Raw genomic sequence first — 21260 nt, 5'->3', positions numbered from 1 at the left:
TATGTTGTGCATATCTTTCGTTTTACTCAAAGCAAGCAGTGAATTAGAATACTCAGTATTGTGATACTCACTAAGTCTCCTGCCATTCTCTTCAAAATTACTAAACAGAGCAAATGGTCACATATGCCCATAACCATGCATTCGATGCTGCGACTTGCAGCTCTGGTTAAGATAGGACGTGGAGCTTTGCAGCTCCAGACAAGTCAGCAGGGTCAGTTAAAGGGCACTGGAGCTACCAGGGCTGTTACCGGGGAGCAGATTTGACATCCCAAAACGTGAGAACAGCCTTCAGTATCTTGGGACACTGGGAACAGAGGAATGTCTTCTAGTCTCCAACACTATTTTTTTACACATATTCCCTCTTCCTTCACTGGGAGAGATGTTAGTTCTCCCTGTCACTCTTGCAGAACAGAGGGAGAACACGTGAAAGAGAGTAGCAACATCTCTTACTTATCTCCGTCAGCAATACTGCCAATGACTAAAATACAAGAGGGTTTGTTTTCTAAGAGCACGTCTCTGTTTGGGCTATGGAGAGCACTCATGAAATCAAGAACAAACAGGTCTTTATTTCTAGGAGCGTTTATCTTTACCCGGAGAGACAATTCTTGAATTTGGTGCTACCTAAGAGGCTGTACAGTATCAAAACAAGCTATGACTATTACAGAACACCGCCTTCTTGTCTTTTTCTTTCTTTGGTTGAATATCAACTCATGAAAAGTTGACTAATGCAAAATAAGAACTGGAGGAATTTGCGTAATAATGAAGAAAATTTTGCTCAAGCCAGCGTTTCGGTTTTGCAGTGTTGCTAATAAAAGCAAACAACTCGATTCACAAACCAGAGCTTTCTTGCTTCTTCCTATCTTGCAACCCAATGACATGGATATCCATCTGGGACATGGGAGATTCACGGTCAGATTCTCTTCCTGTTGGAATCAGACCAGAGACTGGGCCTTGGGTGTCCCTCTGAGCACCAGCTTGTCCCCAGATCATCCTACACAACAGCCCTTCTGCAGCCTGCGAAAGATGTCAAATGGCCTCAAGACAAAAGACAGTGACGCTCAATTGTCGGATATCCTATGTTCCTGGCAAAGGTCACTCTCCCCTGCTCTGACTCACAGCAAGGGCTTGAACCAGGTTTTGCTAGCTACCCATTGCCTCCAACAGTCCACTACAGGAGAGAAGAGTATTTTCTCCAGGGATAAAGAATGGCACCTAAAACACCCACTTAGATCTAAGCCAAGCCTCAAAACAATGCTTAAAAATGTTCAATGGATTTCAGATTTCCAAAATTTATCTTTATTATTTCTTCTCTTTTCACGGGAGTAGCTGAAAACCAGCACATGGCTTGTCATACTCCAGCTGCGGGCAGAAGACAAGAAGCCATTTCTCACGGGATGCCCTTCCAGAGGCATATCTCAAGGCTTTCCTGAACATAAAATTTCAATATACTATCACTGAAAAAGTCTCAAAAGAACCCTGCCCACCAGCATTCTGTGCTGTAGTGCTCTCTTAGTCCTAAATACCTGATTTCCTCTTCCAGTTTTTTTTTTAATATCACTTATCATTATACAATACCATCCGTTTTCAGGGGACCAAATTTCTGTCTGAGTCCCTAACTTGGCTAGCTGCCCTTGGAGATCTGAAACCTGTGAATACAAATCACTCCAAAGAGGAGCTTTGGTCTAATCTATATCGCATGAAAGCATACTCTGTCCTTAAGAGCAAATCAGCAGAGATATACTGGCCTCATGAAATAAAACAATAAGCACAAAATTACATTAATTTAAAGCATCATCTCATACAAGTGAGAAAATCAAGAAAAGCTTGACAAATACAGAAAGAAATAAAGCTTTTATGGACAGAAATGCTCTCCTTTTAAAGGCAGCAGTTACTTCCATCTGTTTAGAAATTTTTGGAAGACCAGCACAATATAGCCAACTCCTGAAAGTGTTATTATCAAGGAAAGGAAGAAATGTGGGGCATTATCAATTAAAAGCTATTTTGACTAAATATCTTAGGCTTTGACTCTTTATGTAAGGGCAAGCAAACAGCATCTAACTGAATAAAGAATTATCATGCTAAAACAGGGCATGGGTTTGTAAGGAGAATAACTTTTCTTCCTATGCAATAGATTTTTCTACATTCACTTCGACAGCTTGCTGAGGATCCTGTTCATCGACCTACATCCTCTCAGTTGTCAGGAAGATCAAGAACAAGCTATCTGTGTCCATCTAAAAAAAGACATATCCAATATATAGTAAATAATCTAAATCAGTGATATGTGCTGTATATATATATATCTGTGAGCATATAAGCCTATATGTAAATATATATGGAGAGAGACAGCATCTGTCCTTGATTTATAGATATCTAAACGCATACACATACATATATACATTATATATGTATATAAGTATGTATATACACACACATATATATGTATTTATAATACATATATGTAAGTATGCATGAACACATGTCAGTGGATGTTTATATATAGGAATGAAAAAATAAGTTGGGAATGTTCTTTCTCACTTTAACGTATCACTCATTTTGAAAAATTTTCATACAGAACAAAGCAACTCCAATGAGTTATTCTGGAGTTAAGCATTTTATCAAGGAAACTAGAATCTGGACCTTAAAGTACCCTTTCCAAGTGCAGAAGAAATGAACAGAAATTCATCAAAAAACCTGAAAATACTTTTCTTGAGAAAACACAGAGTTACATGTATACACTAACCCATCACCAAAATGCAGGAAGGAAGCATAGCACGCAAACCCTGAAGCCAAAATCTTGGGCCCACAAATGTCAGCAAGAATTGCCCAATTTTAGTTTTTATATTTGCTATTGAGCGTTTTATCTCAGTGTTTCCCTAGCATCATCTCATCCCGGGTAAAATGAAGACTGCAGCTGATATTGTTGAGGCCACCACCTGCAAACTGGTGGATGCCTGAAATGCAGAAGGAAATCAATATCCATCCCAGTGGAGTTTATAGCATCCCTGGGAAGATCCCGCTGAAGCCCTGTCTCACACTGACAGCACAGTTGCACCTGTACACTACCAGCTTTTCGGAAATGAGCGTGGGGCTCTCTGTGGAGATGACTGCTGCTCTGACTTCTGCTGTGTGGCTGTCAGACTCCCAACCCTTCCTGCTTCCACCAGCCATGCCTCTTCAATCGCAAGAAGCCCAAGGTATGCAGTTAGTACTTTGAGGGGCTTTGTTGTTTCAGGAACGAGGAAATTACACTTTATAAGGTCATGCTCCCCCGTTTTGTACTTCCTGGCCAGATTTGGCAGATTCTGACCTTAGTTTCCTGCTGTTCGCCCCAGCAAGCAGAAAGGGTGATATGGTCACATGCACACCCAAAAACCTTTGTACAACTGCAGAAAATGATTTTTTTAATACTATTCTCTGATTTTCTCTCTCAGAAAAGCAGTACACGGAATACCTACAGTAGCTTGGCTACCACAAGCAGCCTGCCTGCCCTCACGAAGCACTCCTTCTGGTCTAGCTATCTTGCTCAGAGATGAGCTCTACCAGCTGTATGGCTTCTGGCTCTCAAGCTACCTCGATACTAGCATTCCTACACAGAAGACCTAGCTCTGGTCATTTCATTAGGCTTTTCTCGGAATTCAGCAAGTATTTTGAACATCTTTGTAGGAGCTACACAATTTGCTTGGAAGCAGCTTGCTTTTTAGAAGCTATTCCAAGAAAGCAATGAAACCGTGAAGCGAGAGAGTCAGATTACATTTTAGTAGGGCTATCTTATAGCCTAATGTTAGTCCACAGTTTCAGTATGGTCATTCCAATGCTTAAATATCATACTCACTTTATCCTGAATGTAGCCAAGTTAACTGAAATTGCTTGAATCTACATTAAAGCAAAGCACTGGAGTCTGAAGTTTTCTGTTAATAAAGGAGCACTTACCTGTAATCATAGTTAGAGCTGATAAACTTGCTAAGGCTGGGATATCAAGGTTAAGGCTCTTTAAGTTTAAGGAAAAGTCTTTAATAGAGTTGAGCCACTCCCCAAATCCACGAAGGCACTGAAGTCTATGAAGCACGAGTCCATTGCAGAATACAAACTTGTCCTCAGCAGTATCAGACCTCAAATGAAAATAATTGAAAAAATTTTAAACGCATTTTCTACTTTACAGCAAAATGCATAACCAGTATTGAAGTGTCTGTCATTTAAAATCCCAAGCATATTATCCTGAGACATATGTGGGCATTCACGTTTGACAATATGCTTCTCCCTTGGGGCCACAGTGCAACAAACAAGCTTCTATGATTGCTTACTTGGTAGACTTATAAGCCTGAGGTTAGCTGTAGCATGTGGTGTAGACTGCCTAATTAGTTAAGATTTTGGTCCTGCCCAAAGGCATAAACAGAGAAGACATTTTACATTAAATATTGTATGTTTGAACCAAAGGAATACTAAGTGAGTGCATTTTGAAATACAAAACTAATAAAAACTGGGGAAAGAAGAGATTCTGCAACTCTCAGCATTTCCTTAGTTTCATCTGCATTTTTCAGATTGTAAAAAATGGATAAGGAAAAACCAGTGGAAAATGCATGCAACAATGCACCACAATACATGTAACATCATAAACTCTTTTATATGAAAACCTGTGTGTAAGAGAGATATTACAGCCAAGCTCTCCTCTCCTTCCCCTCCCCATTGCCAATATCCCTGTTAAAAAACGCATGCAAAAGTCATTTTCAACCTAAAGAAACAAGGGCATAATTCAAATCACCAGTTTGGAATATCCCCATCCCTGAAAGTGTTTTTAGTAAAGTGTCTTAACCGGTGCCAGACTGATAAATAGCATCTCACTCTATTAAATGACTTGGTATTAAGAAGAAAAACAATCTGAAAAAGATTTAAAATCTTCTTCGTCCCCAAAAGAGACAACAAAGATGTGCATGTGCAAAAGACGGGGGAAAAGGAAAAAGCTTTCATACTGAAGGTGCTTTTCTACAGTTTACACTGTTGAGTATGAAGCAAACTTGCTCAAACAGTACCTGAGGATCAATTTCCATGACTATGGAAGAAGAGGATGGGGTATATCAAACAAAAAGGAGGACATTAGTGAGACTAATGAGTGACTAGTGAGACTAGTGAGAGTGAGCTCTCTTTTTAAATCACTTTCTTGTTTTTTTCTGCAGCATAAAACAAATCAAACACCATATTCTTTGGATGACGACATTGCTGATGTTTTGTGGGGTTTTGGGTACAACTGACAATATTCAAAGACATCACCATATTTATTCCTTAAAAATATTTAGATGGATGATTTTTCACATCAGCTTAAGAGGAAATGAAATAAATAGTTACCTGATGGAGAGTCTTAGTACAAACAGCTCCAAAAAAGCTGATTCTATGAGTAATGTCTGATCTTCTTTTGGGAGGTCAGTAAATCCTGGGATTTTTTCTGCCCAGCCTCTAGTTATGTCAACGGAGGCAGTCAGAAGATTATAGAACTGTTGTACATGTTCTGCATCTGTGCCTGCAGCAGCCTGATCAGTGGAACAGTACTAAAATGAAAGCCACAGAAAGCAACGTTACACGCATTTAAGGGCATTCTGTGAAACATACGGCATAACTTGCCCGACAACATTTCCTTCTGTGGCAAAGCTGGTATAATTATCAAAGGCATAATAGTAGGTCTACATCCATCTACCTATTTGGCTACCTAGAGGCATTTTGCTATTCAGAGGTATATTGCAAAAATATTTCCACACATGCAGAAACCATTTAAAATTTATAAATAAAATATAATACTTATCACAAGTACCTATGTGCTATTAGTAAACAGAAACAGAAAACTGGTGGGTAGGATAATTTCCGTCACACTAGAAGAGGAATATTATTTAACTTACTACAATTCAATATTTTTCCCATTGATGAATTTGTCTCAGTATGTCCAAAATGCAGATTTCTTCCAAAACCTCTCTAACTGCATTTTATCTGACAGTGATAGAGACATGTACGATAAATCATGTTTTATCTGACACATGCAGCATTGCTTCATTTGAATACAGAATTGGTTCAACGTAAAACAGCTGCCCCATATCACCTCTTATCCTTCAAATAGAAGCATTGAAGGTTCAGGAGAACCCATTATGCTGCTGATGCGGCCATAACTCTTCTCGACAACTGTTAAGACAGGCTCAGCTTGCTCAGCTTCCCTGTGACCCGCTGACAGCTCCCTCCCCGCTGTCTCCTACTTCCTCACCAGTGGATCCCTGTCGCTCCCATGACACTGCTCACTTGCTCTCGGCAGAAAATACAACAGGAGCTTTCGTGGCTTAGCTTGATTCCGTGCTTGGAAAGCGCTGCTGGTTTTCTGAGCAGGAACTGAATAATTTGGGATTTCTTGTAACAACATCCTTGCCATCAGACATCTGGTCAGTTATTTCTGGGAGAGACTTCATAGCCACTCTCTCTCTGGGACTCAGCCAAGGAAAGGTTGGGGTGGTCTCCACGGCCGCAAGAAGTGTGCATGCCCTTTGGAAACAACTTTCCACACGCCGTCAGGGCTTGAATCCCTAGCAACTCCCCAAGCCAGAGTGGAAGCAGAAAGACCCACATCTCTTTGCCAATCGGTAACAGTGGGCTGGCAGCCTGGGAGGACCTTATTACAGGCATGCCACTTGGGCTGCAAATATCACCCCTGTTGCTAACTGCAACCCAAAAGTCACCTCTGTGCAGGAAAGGAGCGGGGCGTGGGGAGAGGGCAGCAAGCAGAACTTCTTGGGCTGTTCTCTGCCTGTCCTAGCTGGAGCTGGTTGCTCTTGGTAGGTAAGGGATGAAGGACAGATTGTCAGAGTTACTGACTGGAGAACCACAGCAATCCTAGAGACCTCTGGCCGTATCAGGGGTACTGGTGCTAGTCCTGATTGACTCTGTTCTGCTTACCCAGCACTAGCTGCATGAGTTTCTCATGGTAAGCTCCAGCTCACATCCCTAGTCAGCGGGCGAACCATGTGTGATCCCTCTTATAAAATTCATGTGGAGACAAATTCTGCCCCGGCTACTCTGAAGGATCCTGTGACAGTGAAGCAGGTAGAGGCCAAAACACAGAGAGGATGGAGAGCAGCAGCAGAAAAGTCTGTATGCTGTCTCATTTACGTGTTCAGTCCCCCACCTGAATGGAGCAGTTGAGGATGCTCAAGCAGCATGAACTGACTACTCCTGGCACTGGACTGCAGCAAGATGCACCGGGGTGATCAGCAGGTAGAAAAAGATGACATGCTTTTTCAGACACCTTGCATGTTCTAGACCCTCTTAAAATGAAGCTGTGGAGCAAGCCAAGACAGTGCACATCTTGGCTCTGGGAGATGTGCTTTGCTGCACTGGGGCTGACCTATAACTCCTTCTTTCTACACGGGGAAACCAAACGGGCTGATGGAAACTGCTGCCTCACCATAGGTACTGTTAAGGCAAGACACGTTCTTGATCCTTCGAGCAGTGAAGAGAAAGGAAAAGAAAAGCAAAACAAAAAAGATACTACCCTAAATTCTTTCTAAATATAACTCATCCCAAGTCAGCATAATTATGCCATGTATTAATTTGTTCCCAATATTTATAAAACATTCCTTAGGCAAAAGTAAGGCAAAGTTTTAACATTTTGTAACGAAGCTGAATGCTGCATAATGTCACATAAGTATGAATGCTACAGTACAGTATACCCCACGTGGGGCACTTAATTAAATTAAATGCATCTAAATAAATTACAACCTGTATTTGCTGTTATAGTTTATCCCATGAGAGTAATTTTAGAAGAAAGGTAAGAAATTATATGGAATTGTATAATTTTTAGCTGCTGTAATACGTCACTGCTCGCCACAAAGAGTTAGCACTTAAAAAGAAGAGCTAAAATAACATACTATTTGCTTGTAACAGACTTAAGAGTATATAAGTAACCATACATAATATGCATGGTTCTGTTTTATGCACCAAAATCTGTGGGTTTTTTTCCGTGATTATTTCATTGAGAAGAGCTGATATTTGACCTAACTTCTGACCAAGACAGCTGGTAAGCCCGCCCTTGGTCAGGAGGCCAGGGCACGGAAGGGGTCCCGACCTGCATTTCTTAACCTGCCCTGTGCAAATGGGAGGCATGCTGGGAGAAAGCCAGAAGGCAAAGCTCTGCCTTAACCCCTTGCTCAGAGCTCTTTCAGGAATTAAACGAAACCCGACTGATACCCAAGGAGGGGGTCGCATGCGTAGCGAGCAACCTTAACTTGTACAGCATAGCTAAAGTGATTCGGAAAGCCTGATGTTGGGGAGCCTGACAGCACAACCTAGCTCTATCCTTTGCCTGCTTTCATCAGCCCTTCATCAATTCCTACAGCTGCAAAAGCCTAACAATAACGTCTCTGCACAGAGGAGAAGCTACGCTTGTTCTTCCAAAAGCCCTGATACTTGCTTAATTTTGTGTCTGGGGATGGGGGGGGATTATTACCTAAATGCTGCACTCTCCCTCCGAAAAGATAACATTTCTGTTTAAGTTGATAGCCATTCTGCATGAATAAGGGCAGCAAGATACAGGGTCTGTTTCTCATCTCGCTTATTTAGAAGTGTAAACTCGTGGAATTGTACCAGTAAAACAGGTGTGAGACCGGACTGCGGCCCTTGGCCTTTAAGGAGTTCATAAACCAAATTCTCTTCCTAGCAATAGCTTTTTGAAATCAAGTACCTAAATATACCATTGCTGTGGACTGGTAAGTTAAAACCACTGCTGAAATGAAAAGTAGCCATGTTCTGAACAGAACCAGTTCCAATCTGTTTTGGTTTAAAATTCATAGCTTATGTAATTTATTTTTGATTTGGGATTTGGTTTTTTTTTTTTGTGTAAGTTTTTTGGGAGGGAAGGGGTACATGTTCCTGTCTGAAACTCTTAACAGCATTTTTACGATGGTCAAGACATTACGGCTTGCAAACATGAAGACCATGCTAAACATTAAGGTCGTGTCTGCAGAAGTGTTAGGACAGACTCCAAAGCCAGGTTTCCAGATCTACCCATTTGTGGTGCTCGGCAGGGTCACAGCCTAACCGAGTGTGCCGTACGTTAGTCTTTACAGGTACAGGATTATTCTCCGTGGGGATTTTTTTAGCATTGCAGTGTGTTTATGGCATATTTCATTTAGTTAATCTCAGTTTTCACATAGCATTTGTTTCTGATCTCCCTTAGCTTTTCAAAATAAGTATAAGGCTTCTGAAAAACATAAGAATCTACTAATTTCTTTTAGCATATTTTTGTCTTTTCAGTATTGCTGAGCATAACAGACTATTACATATTTTATTATAAAGAAAAACTTGACCATTAATATGTCCTAACAGACAATCGTACTTAATCTTTCAGCTACCAAGACTAAATTAATTTACTGTCAATCATATGCTTTCTGTAATGTCCAACAGAATTGTTCAACAATTAGATCTGTGGGCTATTTTCATTAAAAGTGAAATAATTACTGCAGGACAAAGAAAAAAGTCACATAAAAATACACAGTTTTCATTCACTTTTTTTGTAAATGCAAAAGGACTTCGTATCTATAAACAAATAAATACATAAGGTTAGATATTGCTTTCCTGGCCTGGGCTATCATGCGCCTGTAATTCTGTGGAACCCAGCAGATTTCTGTCAAAGAGCACAGCTCGTCACACGCCTCGGTATCTGCAGAATGACCCCCTGAGTCATTCTGGGTAAGGTAAAATATGTGTAAACATGGCTAAAGCATTCTCCCCCTAAAAGGCTGTCACATACGGAACAGCTAGATTCTTAACAATAATCTGGAAAATTATATGATTGTATACTTACAGATTAGCTTGAAGAAAAAATGTTACAGCATGCTTAAAATTGCTAAATGATATATGTAAGTGTAGTCTAAAATAGAATAATGTAATTTTTACATAATTACAATCAAATATATTTTAGTATTAATTACTTAGCAACAAGTGATAAATGGCCAGTGTAGATGTTGTCTGAATAGAGCTGTATTTTTTACGGTCTCAGACTTAATCATAATTCATTAAGGGGAAGGAATTTGATCTTGTTTTTCCTTGGCTGTATTTTTTTCTTTTGTTATATGAACCTGCCTAAAAATGTATTTAAGAAGCCATTTCAATGCTGTATTTTACTAACGATTGAACAGTTTTTTAAGCTTTCAAAATATTCCATGAATATTTAAATAGTAAATATGATACATTAAAGAACAAGGTTACAAAAATATATAATCTCTGGCAGAGTTTTGCTGAGGTAATTCTTTAGAATTTTTATTTTAAAAGGTTTGTTTTGCAAATGTGAATTTTACTGAAGAAATATTCATGTTGGGGTATCCAAAGCCAGACCCTGGTTCCAATTAAATCAGGGCAAAATTCCTATTGATTTCAAAAGAAATGGCCCTATCCATCCAGGTAACCGAGTATTAGGGAAGTGCCATGAGATTAGAGAACCCAGAACTTAAGATACTGGACATATGAGTACTGCTCTTGAGTTTGGTAGATTAATCGATTGCGTTTTAATTGTTAAGTGTTTTGGCACAGCCTTTTGCAAGGAGAATGCTCTATTTATCTATGCATTTTTGCTTTCACTCACCCATGGAATACACTCCAGATAACTCTGAGATCCTCAGGATGAATAGTTACTAACACTACTTTCTACTGCACCTCCTTTCCCCTCATTGTCCACCCACCGTGAAAAGAAACGGCTGGCTGGACAAACTTCTACCCTCATCCAAATTTCACATTTAATTCCATTTTAGCAAACCGGCTGGGAAGTAGAAATGCAGTTTGCAAATCATTTCTACACGAAAAGCAAGCAGGCAAAGAAAACTGAGACATACTCTCGAATAGTCAAGCTCCCTGGGCGTGGAGTCGGTTAAAGCTCGTACGAGGGCGTTCATCATGCTGATGGGAGGAGAAGGCGGGGAGGGCTGAGAGGGTTCTTGCTGTAAGGGGCTCTTTGGTTTGGAAGGCAACCGACCTCTTCTCCCTTTCAGGCTGTCGGTACGGACAACTGGATGAAAAAAACAAAAGGGAATCAGTTGTGAAGATACCAGCAAACGACGGATCAGAATGAACACCTGCTTTTCTTATGGTGGCCAGCCCGGCAAAAGTAAGAGTATTCTCCAGTTTCAGCACATGCTCTCAATGCCTTTGATGGCAAAGGAACACAAACGATACCAAAATTGCGTCAGACCTACGATCGTCAGCAGCAATGTAGCTGCTTGCTTAAAGCCCAGCTGTGTTCCCAGTGTTCACGCTTTCTTTGCAGCACACCTACACGTCCGTGGATGTGTGCTCATGCACACACACAGACACAACACAAATTCTAATATTCTTGCTGCTGGTGCGCCTTTTGAATGGCAGAGTCATTCATTCAAAGTAATTTTTGCTTTCTTGAAGCATTTGAAAAAATATGGCCATGGCATATAGGTTAGATTATCCATGTTAGTATTCACAATGGGACTGCTCACACAGTATTACTCACATACTTAAACATTTGCAGAATTGGGACTAATGAGTTGATCCTGTTTCAATTTAAATTAATTGCAAATTTACAATCAGCTTATGGGAATGAGACAAGATCCTATGTCAAAATGCACACAATCCAGTGAAGCGCCCAGTGTGATAACAGGGGGAAGCCGACAGCATTATCGAGCAACGTTCAAAGTTAATAAAGGAGACATTTTGGCCAGTGTCAAATTATCCTCTTGTGACCTTGCTATTCTTGAACTCTGGGGTCTAAAGTCTAAATATGATAATATGAGCGAAAAGAAGAAAATCAATACATTATTACACAAGTGCACATATTTTGGGGTAAGTTACGAATCTCATCACTGTGAAATTCATTGTAAAGGCATCTATGTCCACACACACACAGATTCATTAAATGCAATATTTCACTGTCTGGGATAATAATAGAAAAAGTCCTTACCTTCTTTAACCATGCCGACACTGAGACACTTCTGAAACCGGCAGTACTGGCATCTGTTACGACGTCTCTTGTCCACTGGACAGTTTTTATTTGCCAGACACACATATTTTGCATTTTTCTGAACTGTTCTCTGCAAAAACACAACACGAAAATAGTAAACTGATCATTTCTTGAACAACTTAGAACCTGACAAAACGTGTTTTAATTACAACATGAAAAGCGACAGTGCAATTCATATAATTAGATAAAATTAATTTCCTAACACACTAGCCTGCAGGAAAAACAATTTTATTAGTGTTAGCTGCTGACAATGAAAATCATCTAGGATTGTTCTGAAGCAAGTCTCTGGAGACAGGCAACTTTGAATGATAAAATCATATCTGAAATTACCAGGTCATCGCATCTACCTTTGGGGATTAGATTATCTCCGCTTTTAATATCCCTTTGGGAACAATTTTCTACTTGGTTCATTCCCTTGATTATTGCTGACCTTATTAAAATAAAATCAAAATGATCTGCCATGTACTTCTCTTGCTATCGCTATTGTTAGTCAAATACCACAATAACTGGTTTGGTTAGCCATTAAAATCATCAGGGAGAAAAATAAAAACACCAGAAAAATAAAACCAAAATATGTTTAGTTAAATATTCTGGGAAAGCTAACCTGACCTGGGAAAAAAACAGACAGAATTATACTGTAGTTATATACATTTAACTAACTGTAAAATGATCTTAAAGCTATACAGTAAATTTAAAATTTGTAAAAACCTGGGAATCCTTGGCAGAACGTAGCAAATATTGATGCAAAAATGTATTATGTGCTCCCATAATTAAAATCAAAGATACATCAATAAATAGCACAAAAAAAAAGAGACACTAACAGGAAAGACATCAGAACAGGAACAAATTCATCAGCTCAACATTCAGTATTAAACCTTGCACTGCGATTAAATGAATGGAAAAAAGTTATTTCACAAATTGTGCTCCTTTTCAAATAGCAGCCTCAAGGTACTAAATAGAAGAGACACAGCAAATATTGTTCATGGTGCTTTAGAGCTGAAAACTGTTTAATTTTGCAGAATAAGCTCTAGATACTGCTCCCAGACAAGGATATGCTATGGATTTCCACAGGGGCAGGATCGGGCCCAGAAGAGCTGCTATTTCCAGGCTGTTTGTGTTTCCTTTGCTAATTATATTTAAGTGACAAACGAGTTTTACAGGAGATGTGTATTTTACCACGTTGTCACAGGATTATTATTTAGTAACATTAGCAGCTCTGTGTACAATAAAAAAAAATGTTGTAAGCCCTCCCCCCCCCAACTATTTTTGGACTGTTTTTCTTCCCATCGTATCTTTTACCAGCACAGGGGTGCGACTGCTGGCTCTGCAGGAGGGAATATACTGAATCAACCCCAAATGTATCGAACCTTCAACCTGCTGACCAGAGCCCTCCCACCAGAAGTCTATCCCAAATTCTTCACTTACATGAGCTAATTCTGAAAACAATACCGGAATCTGAGCTAGATCTGCTGAAAGGAAATTACGAGGCGCCCGAATCTAAGGGCAAAAAGAGACTGTTTGAATCCTAGAAACGTCAGCAGTCAGCTTCCGCTGAGAACCGGCTGCGTACGAGTTATTCGTGTTGCTCTTCAGCCTCAAAGCCTCCTCGGTCGCAGAGCCGGCGCCGGGCCCCTCTCTGCAAGCAGCCTTCCAGCAGCGGGGACTCGCCGGGCTCCTGAGCTCAGGAGTAACGAGGGGGCACCACCCAAACCAAACCAAACCAAACCAAACCAAACCAAACCAAACCAAACCAAGCCCCAAGCGCTGGGGTCTGCCCCACACGTGAGAGCAGTTTCCTCCCGGCGCCGGCCCCGCGGCTCTCCTCACCCCAGCCACGCCAGGGCAACAAACGGCCTCCCGCCGCCACCAGCTAAGACGTCAAGCAGACTTCACGATTTCGGGATTCCTTTCCTCACCTGACGGCCAGGTTTAATTGGAACGAGCGACCGAGTAAAACCCAGGTTGGATGTATTCCAGGTGGGTTTCGCTAGGGAAGAACGGCAGTTTATACCTCGGGGAGGGGTGACCCATGCTCCGCTGAGGGACGCTGGCAGACTGGGGCTGCGGTTTGCCCAGCTGGCTGCCATGACCCCTCCTCAGCCGAGGCTGGCCGATCCTTCCACCCCACGGAGGGCTTGCTCTGGCCTCGTGCAGAACCTCGGGGTGGGCGCCCGTCCCGCTGTGCCGGGGGGCTCTGAGGACCGGGAAGCTGCCGGGATGGATGGGCCGGGAGGGGAGGCTGGGGAAGCAGGGAGGGGAGCGAACCGCAGAGCTCTCACCTTGAAGAAGCCCTTGCAGCCCTCGCACGTCCGCACGCCGTAGTGCTGGCAGGCGGCATTGTCCCCGCAGACGGCGCAGGTGCCTTCCCCGGACGAGGAGCTCCTGCTGGGCGGGGACGGGAGGCCCCCGCCGCCGCCACCGCTGCTCTCGCCCATCAGGCCGGAGGCGGCCGCGTTGAGGCCGAGCGGTGAGAAGGCCAAGGTGGCCGGCCTTTTGGGCAGGTGCAGCCCGTAGGAAGGGCTCTCCATGGACGCCTGGCTGGCGGCGGGTCTGTCGGAGCCCAGCGGCAGGCTCAGGGAGGCAGGGTCGTAGCACATGTGGGAGGCGGCGGGCGGCGTGTGGGGCGGGGAGTGCTTGAAGTGGAAGAGGGGGAAGCGCGGAGGCACGGTCTTCATGGGGGCAGCGTCCATGAGGTGGCCGGGCGGCAGGCAGGTCTGCGCGGGCTGCAGCGGGGGCTCGTCCCACAGGCTCTGGTGAGAGAGGAAGCCCGGCGTGGTGGGCGTGGAGGGCGGAGATTGCTTGAAGTACATGGAAGTGCTGGGCATCCCCTCATCTGTGGAGGGTGGCAGCGAGGGCTGGTACGGGGAGAGCCGGGTGTCCTCCATCTTTATGAGGGGCCTCTGGCCGGAGGAGGCAGATTGCATTTGGTAGAGGCAGGAAGGCTTGAGCTCGTAGCTGCCGGAGTAACCCTCCATGAAGGTGCTGAAGCTGGGAAGGGAGGTGGTGGCAGTGGCCGTGATTTCGGTGCTGCCCAGGTCCATGGTCAGCTTGGCATAGTCGGGGTTCATGATCTCCGAGCTGTACTCCGAGCCATACGCGTAGGTCTGAGCCGCATAATTCGAACCGGGCGGTGAAGGGCTATACTGCGCTTGCACACAGGGCATATCTGCGAGGGCAAAGGGGGACGTTAGCAGCCAGCCCAGCACGCCGAGGCCGCGGCCCCGGCCCTCGCAAACTGCTTTCCCAGCAGCTTGCCCACGTTTCACGGAGCTCAGTTAAGACACCCGACTCCCACTCTCACCCAGACAAGGGACATATAAATTAGCCTCGAGTCTTTGCCTTTCAGCAAGAAATACGCATCGGGGGTCAACTAAGCATCAGGTATTCTGGACCCTGCTCCTCACCCAGTTGCAGGAGAAACTCAAATTTACACCAGCGTCAGCAGAGAGAAGAATCCGTCTCAAGCTGCCCTACATCTGCTGCTTAATATACATAGGTGTCAATGAGAATTAGATGAGCAGGATGGAAACAGTTTATGGCTCTAAATCTATCTCTGCACGCGTGCAACCGTGCCATAAAATTTTCACGAAGGCTAAACGAGATTATCAGATGCATAATATTAAAAACTGTATTTATATCAAAAGAAACAGCATCTGCTGTGCACGTCAGAGGAACGACTCAAATCACAGCGTTTGCTCCTTAGGACTTGCAAACATCAATTTTGCTTACTCAACTCTGGGCCTTTGAAGCATAGTTCTGGTCAGCTAATAATTTAAGGTTGCTGTCTAACTGGTAGTTTTAAGGCTTATCTGTGGTGGAACATTCTCCTAAAAAATGTGGCTAGTACAATATATCCTCAAACTTGCAAAAAATGGAAGAGAAAAAGCATGTGGTATTTTTGTTTCCATTTTTATGGGAAAGCAAGGTTGAAGCTGCTAAGATAACTGTTTTTATCCATTAGTCATAAAAGTTAGTGTGGTTCACTGGTAGCTGGGGGGTGGTTGAAGCAGCACAGTGCCTGGTTACAAAGATTCAATTTTTTTCTTTCTTTCTTTTACCTTTCCTGCTGGTCTGCTGTTTCCTTTGCTGCTCTCAGGAAATAATGGACCCAGTTCTGCAGTCCACTTGAGGTTTGCCTGACTAAACACTGGGAGATTCTAGCCCAATATTTGCAGCCCAAACTAAAAGGCGTGCTGTGTTTCGGTTCCACAACAGGGGAATAAAATGCACAGATTGGTATAAATTTTCTTGTAAAGAGAAAAGACAAGGAAATATGGAGAAAATGTATATGAAAATTAAGTGCGGTTCATATCTTCTTAATTGTGGTAATTTATATTCCAAAAGCACTTGAGAAACAATTCATACAAAGAAAAAAAAAAAAAAAAGCTGTGTTAAAAATAATGGGGTTTCCCTCAGTATTTCAAGAACTCCTTTCACTTACAATTTCAAAATGTTCACTCGAGCCTTTCAGGCAGGAATTCAAATAATTTGTGTTAAATCAACTTCTAATTCTTTCCTGCCTGCTTTGCAGATAAACATATTTAAACTAAGCACCAGATTTCAATTATCGTACTGTCACAAACCATTCAGATCCGTCTTCTTCTCGAGCAAACACTGAAAACTGGGAAAAAAAGATAGTGCTGTTTTTTGAAATTAAGACCTTCTTACTCATAAATCCAAATACTTGAAGGAAAAAGCAGGACAGCTCTTTCACAAGCCTTGCCTCCCAATGTTATTTATGTATTTTCTTCCCGTTCTCTTTCCTCCTATCAATCAGTTTCTGCCCGTGCCATTCCACGCACGCACACTTCATGGCAATCCCTGTTACTGGCATTTGTTAGCTTAAGGGCCGTCTCCTAAAACGCAGCGAGCGGTGCTTAATCAAATGAAAAGGGAAAGCAATCCCTTCCACCACCTCCACTGAGGGCTGGTGGAGGAGCACAACTGAATGAGCGGACAGATAATGTCACGGGCGGACAGATAATGTCACGGGCGGACGTGTTGACACACGGCCCTGTGAAGGAAAAAGGCTTTTTTTTTTTCGCTAGCTCAGAAAACGAGCTCCAGGAGTCCAGGCAAGCAGATCACTAGGCTTTTTTTCCTGCTTTTTTTTTCCTGAGCGTTACAGGGTTATGTCGCTGAATTCTGCGCAAAGTGAGAAAACATAAGTCTAAAATAAGTCCGACCTGAGGACAGGAAAAATATCCCTAACCTAAAGGTCTGTGGGGCTCCTCCTACCTCGCCCTTTGCCAGTGCGCTCGACTGACTAATTCTAACCCCTACTTTTCCACTTAGGGCACCAATATTAATTACCCTGCAAAGTAAATCACCTGGGATTTTTTTTTTCCTTCTTCTTCACCCAACAATACTAACAAAAAAAAAGGCAAGCAGCCCCACGGGAGGCGCACTGAAGAGCGACCTGTCACCAAAGCCCAGATGAATGGGTAAAAAACCCCCACCGAACCCCAGGGCCGGGAGGCTGCGGGCTGTCAGCTCACCCTCCTGCCGTCGCTGCTGACGTCAGGGGTGCCCCGTTCCACGCCACGCAGGGCGGGCTCCTCGCGGGCACGATGACCTCCCCCCCCCCCCGAAAAGCCCCCTTTGGGCGGGTGGAGGGGGGTCGCAAACGCCCGTGCGCCCGGCCAGGCACAGCACCGCGGGCGCTGCCCGGGTCCCTTCGGGCTTTCCTCGCCCCCCGCGGCCCCGGTAACGGGACGTCGGGGGTCCCTGTGCTGACGCCGAAGGGATCTGGGAAGGGCGGGGGCCGCGGCGGGAGCTCCCTCCCCCCGGTTCCCGGTCGGAGCGGCAGCTTACCTGGCGGGTATCTTGCGCGCTGAATGGTGGGGCTGGAGGTGCGGACGGCGGCGGGCGGCGGCGGCGGGGGCGGCGGCGGCGGGGTGGGCGCCGGCTGGGACCTCTCTGCGGCGGCGGGCGCGGGGCCTGGCCTCGGCGGGGCGCGCTCTTCCGACCCGGGCTCTGTCCGCCGGCGGCGGGGGGAGAAGGCGCGGTCAGGGGGCGGCGGGGCCCGGCGGGCCGCAGGGGCTCCCCCGCCCCCCCCCCCCCCCCCCCACCGGCGGGTCGCTTCCCCCTCCCCACCGCCACCGCCGCGGGTGGGAACGGGGAGCGCGTTTCCGCCCGCTCCCTCCTCACGGCGAAAGGCAGCTGGAAGTTTCCACGCAAGGCACCGGCCGGACTCGCGGGGTTTCCCACCGGCCCGGCCGCCGCCGCGGGCGTGGGGGAGGGCCCCGCGGCCCTCCGTCCCGGGGGAGCCCGCCCGGCGCTGCCGGCGCGGCGGGGGGCTCGGCGGCAGCGCGGGGGATGCGCCCCGGCCCCGGCTCACCGGCGGCTCCTTCGCCCGCTCCGCGTCTGCTCTATTTCGCCTCCCCCCTCCCGAGCTCCCGGGATGAGAAGTGACTGTCATCTCGACCCTTCGTCCCCTGCGGGTTTTGGGGGGTGTGTGTGTGTCCCCGAGCCCCTGCGAGGCGGCTCCCCGCCCGGCGCGGAGCGCCCCGCGGCTCCCCCCCGCCCCAAGCCGCCGGTTACCTAGAGACACTCGCTGCGCGTTTAACCACGCTGCACCCGTCCGGGCTGCGGCCGGGCCGAGCCAGGGGCGCAGAGCCGCGAGGGCCGTAAATTAGGAGGAAACAACTCCCCTCGTCAAAGCCCTTTAAAGCCCTTTTCTTCCTCCCGTGCACTTTACATTCAGCCCCGAGTGACAGCCCTCCCCGCCCTGTAATACGAGGAGGGAAGCCGTGAAACACTCCATTGTGATCGTGACTTCTTCGGGCGAGTTTCGAAACCTTCATTTACCCGGGAGGGACCGCGGAGGGGGAAGCTCCATTGAATTAAAAAGTTTCGAGCCCGGTTTCCACCGCCGATTAGTTCGCGATTTGTTTTGGAGGGGGGGGGGAGGATCGTCCCGAGTCGCACGGTCACTCCAGCGAATATCCACGAGCTCGCGTGAGATCCACCTCCGGGGAAACCGCCGGGTCTGCTTAAGTCCACTGGGGTTTTTACCGGGGGGCTTGACTGCAGCACGCAACGGTCTCCACGGAGGAGAGAAAAATAGGGCGAAGAATGTAATCGGGTGAAGCGGCTTGGATAAAAGTTAGCGATTCATTCCCAAACTTTTCTTTTTTTTCCTCCCCTGGAGAATAAAAAAAAAAATCCGATCCCAACACACCAACCCCCCCTGCAGAAAACAGCGTTTTCCGCCCCCTTCCCTGGGAAATATCCTCGCGCGGAACCCGTCGCCTCCAAAAACTGCAAGTTAACCAACAGCGTTATTCACCGGAGCCGCATCCCCGCGCGGGACAAGAGTATCGCGACAACGCCGTCCCGATAACCGTCCCCCGACACGGTATCACAACCCAGCGCCGGCGCTTTCTCGCCACTTTCCAAGCCTGCAAGCCGTGTCGCGGCTACGAAGGCGAAGGGAGGGGGGCAGCGGCGGGGCAGCCCGGCCGCCCCGCACTGCCCCGCAGCAAGCCCCCTCCTTGCCGCCTCCGACCTGCGGAGGGAAAACCCCGCATTTCCCAGGAGCAGAAGCCGGGCAGACGTGCCGAGCGAAGATCCCGTTTCGGTACGGTACGCCGCATTCCAGCCATCACCTCTCCCGGGGCCGGCCCTTGTCGGGCTGCCGAGGGGGGGGGCTGCTCCCTCCCCGAGCGAGAGCGGGATCAACCTGCCCCGCCGTCCCTGCCAGACGGCTCGAACTTGTGCAAACACCAACCGCCGATTTCCCAAGCGCAGTTAAAGGAAGGAGGCGAATTACTGCCATTCATCACCGGCGCTGTAAACTCCCCGCCGCCGCCGGCAGCATCATTTCCATGACAACAACGAGCAGAAATACCTCAGTACCACCGGCTCCGGCTCCGGCTGCCCTCAGCCACAGCCCTCCCGTTTTGCCGTGGGGCGGCGGTGCCCCGGGCGCGGCGGGGGTCGCCGAGCCGGCAGGGAAGGCTCGGAAGCCGAGCGGCAAACGAGCATCCCACGGCGGGTGGGGGGGGGGCGGGGGAAGGAGAGGGAAAAGTTTCGGCGAGAGCCCGGGAAGGCAGCGCGCCGGCCGAGAGCCGCGTCCCCCGCCGCCGGCACCTCCCGAGCATCCGCCCCCGGGCCGGCGCGACTTGGTCCCGCTCCCCTGGGCCGCCGGTGCCATACGTACTCGGTTGCTGTGGAGGTTCCGTCTTTACATGCAGCTCCTCAAAGGCGCATACAGGCGCTGTCCAGCGGCGGGACCCCAGACGCGAAACCCCGCAGGCTCCCGGCGGCGGCAGGTCCGGAGGGCGCGTTATCCCGAGGCATGGAAATGGGTGGCGAAAGCCGGAGGGAGCCGGGAGCCCGCCCGGGAGGGAGGGAGGGAGCGGGCGGGCGGGCGAGAGGGGATGCCGAGCCTCCGCCGCCGCGATGTTGCCTTTGTGCGTGTGTGTGTGCGTGTGTGTGTGCGTGTGTGTGTGTGTGTGTGTGTGTGTGCGCGGCGGGACCTGCACCCGCGTCCCCGGTGCGAGTGCGAGCGCCCCGGGGTGCGCGTCTGCCGGCGCGGAGAGAGGGGACGGAGGCGCCTCTCTGCGCTGCTCTCCCGCTCCCTCGCTCGGAACGTCATTTATGTGAGAGGAGCCCTAGCGGCCTCTCCATAGAGCGGCTGGAATGCGAAACGTCAATAGTGACGCCATGGGAGCCTGACGCTACTGACCCCCCCCACCGCCCCCCCACCCCCCCCTTCCCGCCCCAGTGGTGTGCGCCGCGCTCCCGCCGCACCGGGCCGTGCGGAGCAGCGCCGGGCCGGGCCGGGCCGAGCCGCGCCGAGCCCCCGGCAGCGGGACCGGGTGCGCGGCCGCCCGCCGCGGGACACGCTGCACGCCGCGGCCGGGCGGGTCGCTCCCGAGGCAGATTAACATCGTCATCATTATTATTATTATTGTTATTATTATTATTATTACTATTCACAACAAGAGAGGCCGCGCTGTGGTGTCTTGCGAACGCAGCAGCTCTTTCCTGGAGCGGTTCAACGGGGAAAAGCGCTTTGCTTGGTTCGTTAGTGGCACTTTCAGGAGGGACGATTAAAGCGTGCGTTCTTCTTCCACTTTTTTTACCCTTTTTTCTTTTATTTTTCTGTCTTTTCTTTTTTCGCCTCTTTTTCTTTTTATTTTACTTTTTTACTTTTTTTTCCTTTTCTTTTAGCTTTTTATTTTTACTTTTTACTTTTTTATTTTTTCCTTTTTTTCTTTTATTTTTTCTTTTTATTAATTCTTTT

General features: G+C 46.9%; 1 protein-coding gene across 1 annotated transcript in view; it reads right to left on the bottom strand.

The window, feature by feature from the left end:
* NR4A3 (nuclear receptor subfamily 4 group A member 3) overlaps positions 1-20605 on the bottom strand; it is a 29309-nt gene extending 8704 nt beyond the window's left edge. The window contains exons 1-7 of the mRNA XM_075416615.1: positions 20172-20605; positions 17822-17983; positions 14287-15173; positions 11948-12077; positions 10854-11026; positions 5341-5540; positions 3931-4109 (exon numbers count right to left, since the gene is read on the bottom strand). Of these exons, the coding sequence (XP_075272730.1) occupies positions 3931-4109; positions 5341-5540; positions 10854-11026; positions 11948-12077; positions 14287-15171 (1567 nt within the window). The 5' untranslated portion in view covers positions 15172-15173; positions 17822-17983; positions 20172-20605. The remainder of the gene's footprint in view (positions 1-3930; positions 4110-5340; positions 5541-10853; positions 11027-11947; positions 12078-14286; positions 15174-17821; positions 17984-20171) is intronic.
* Between the last annotated feature and the right edge of the window lie 655 nt (positions 20606-21260).

This window comes from Opisthocomus hoazin, chromosome 3 (assembly GCF_030867145.1).
Source record: "Opisthocomus hoazin isolate bOpiHoa1 chromosome 3, bOpiHoa1.hap1, whole genome shotgun sequence".
Taxonomy (NCBI): Eukaryota; Metazoa; Chordata; class Aves; order Opisthocomiformes; family Opisthocomidae; genus Opisthocomus; species Opisthocomus hoazin.
Note: the sequence above shows the minus strand (reverse complement) of the source record. Positions and strands in the feature narration are given on the sequence as shown.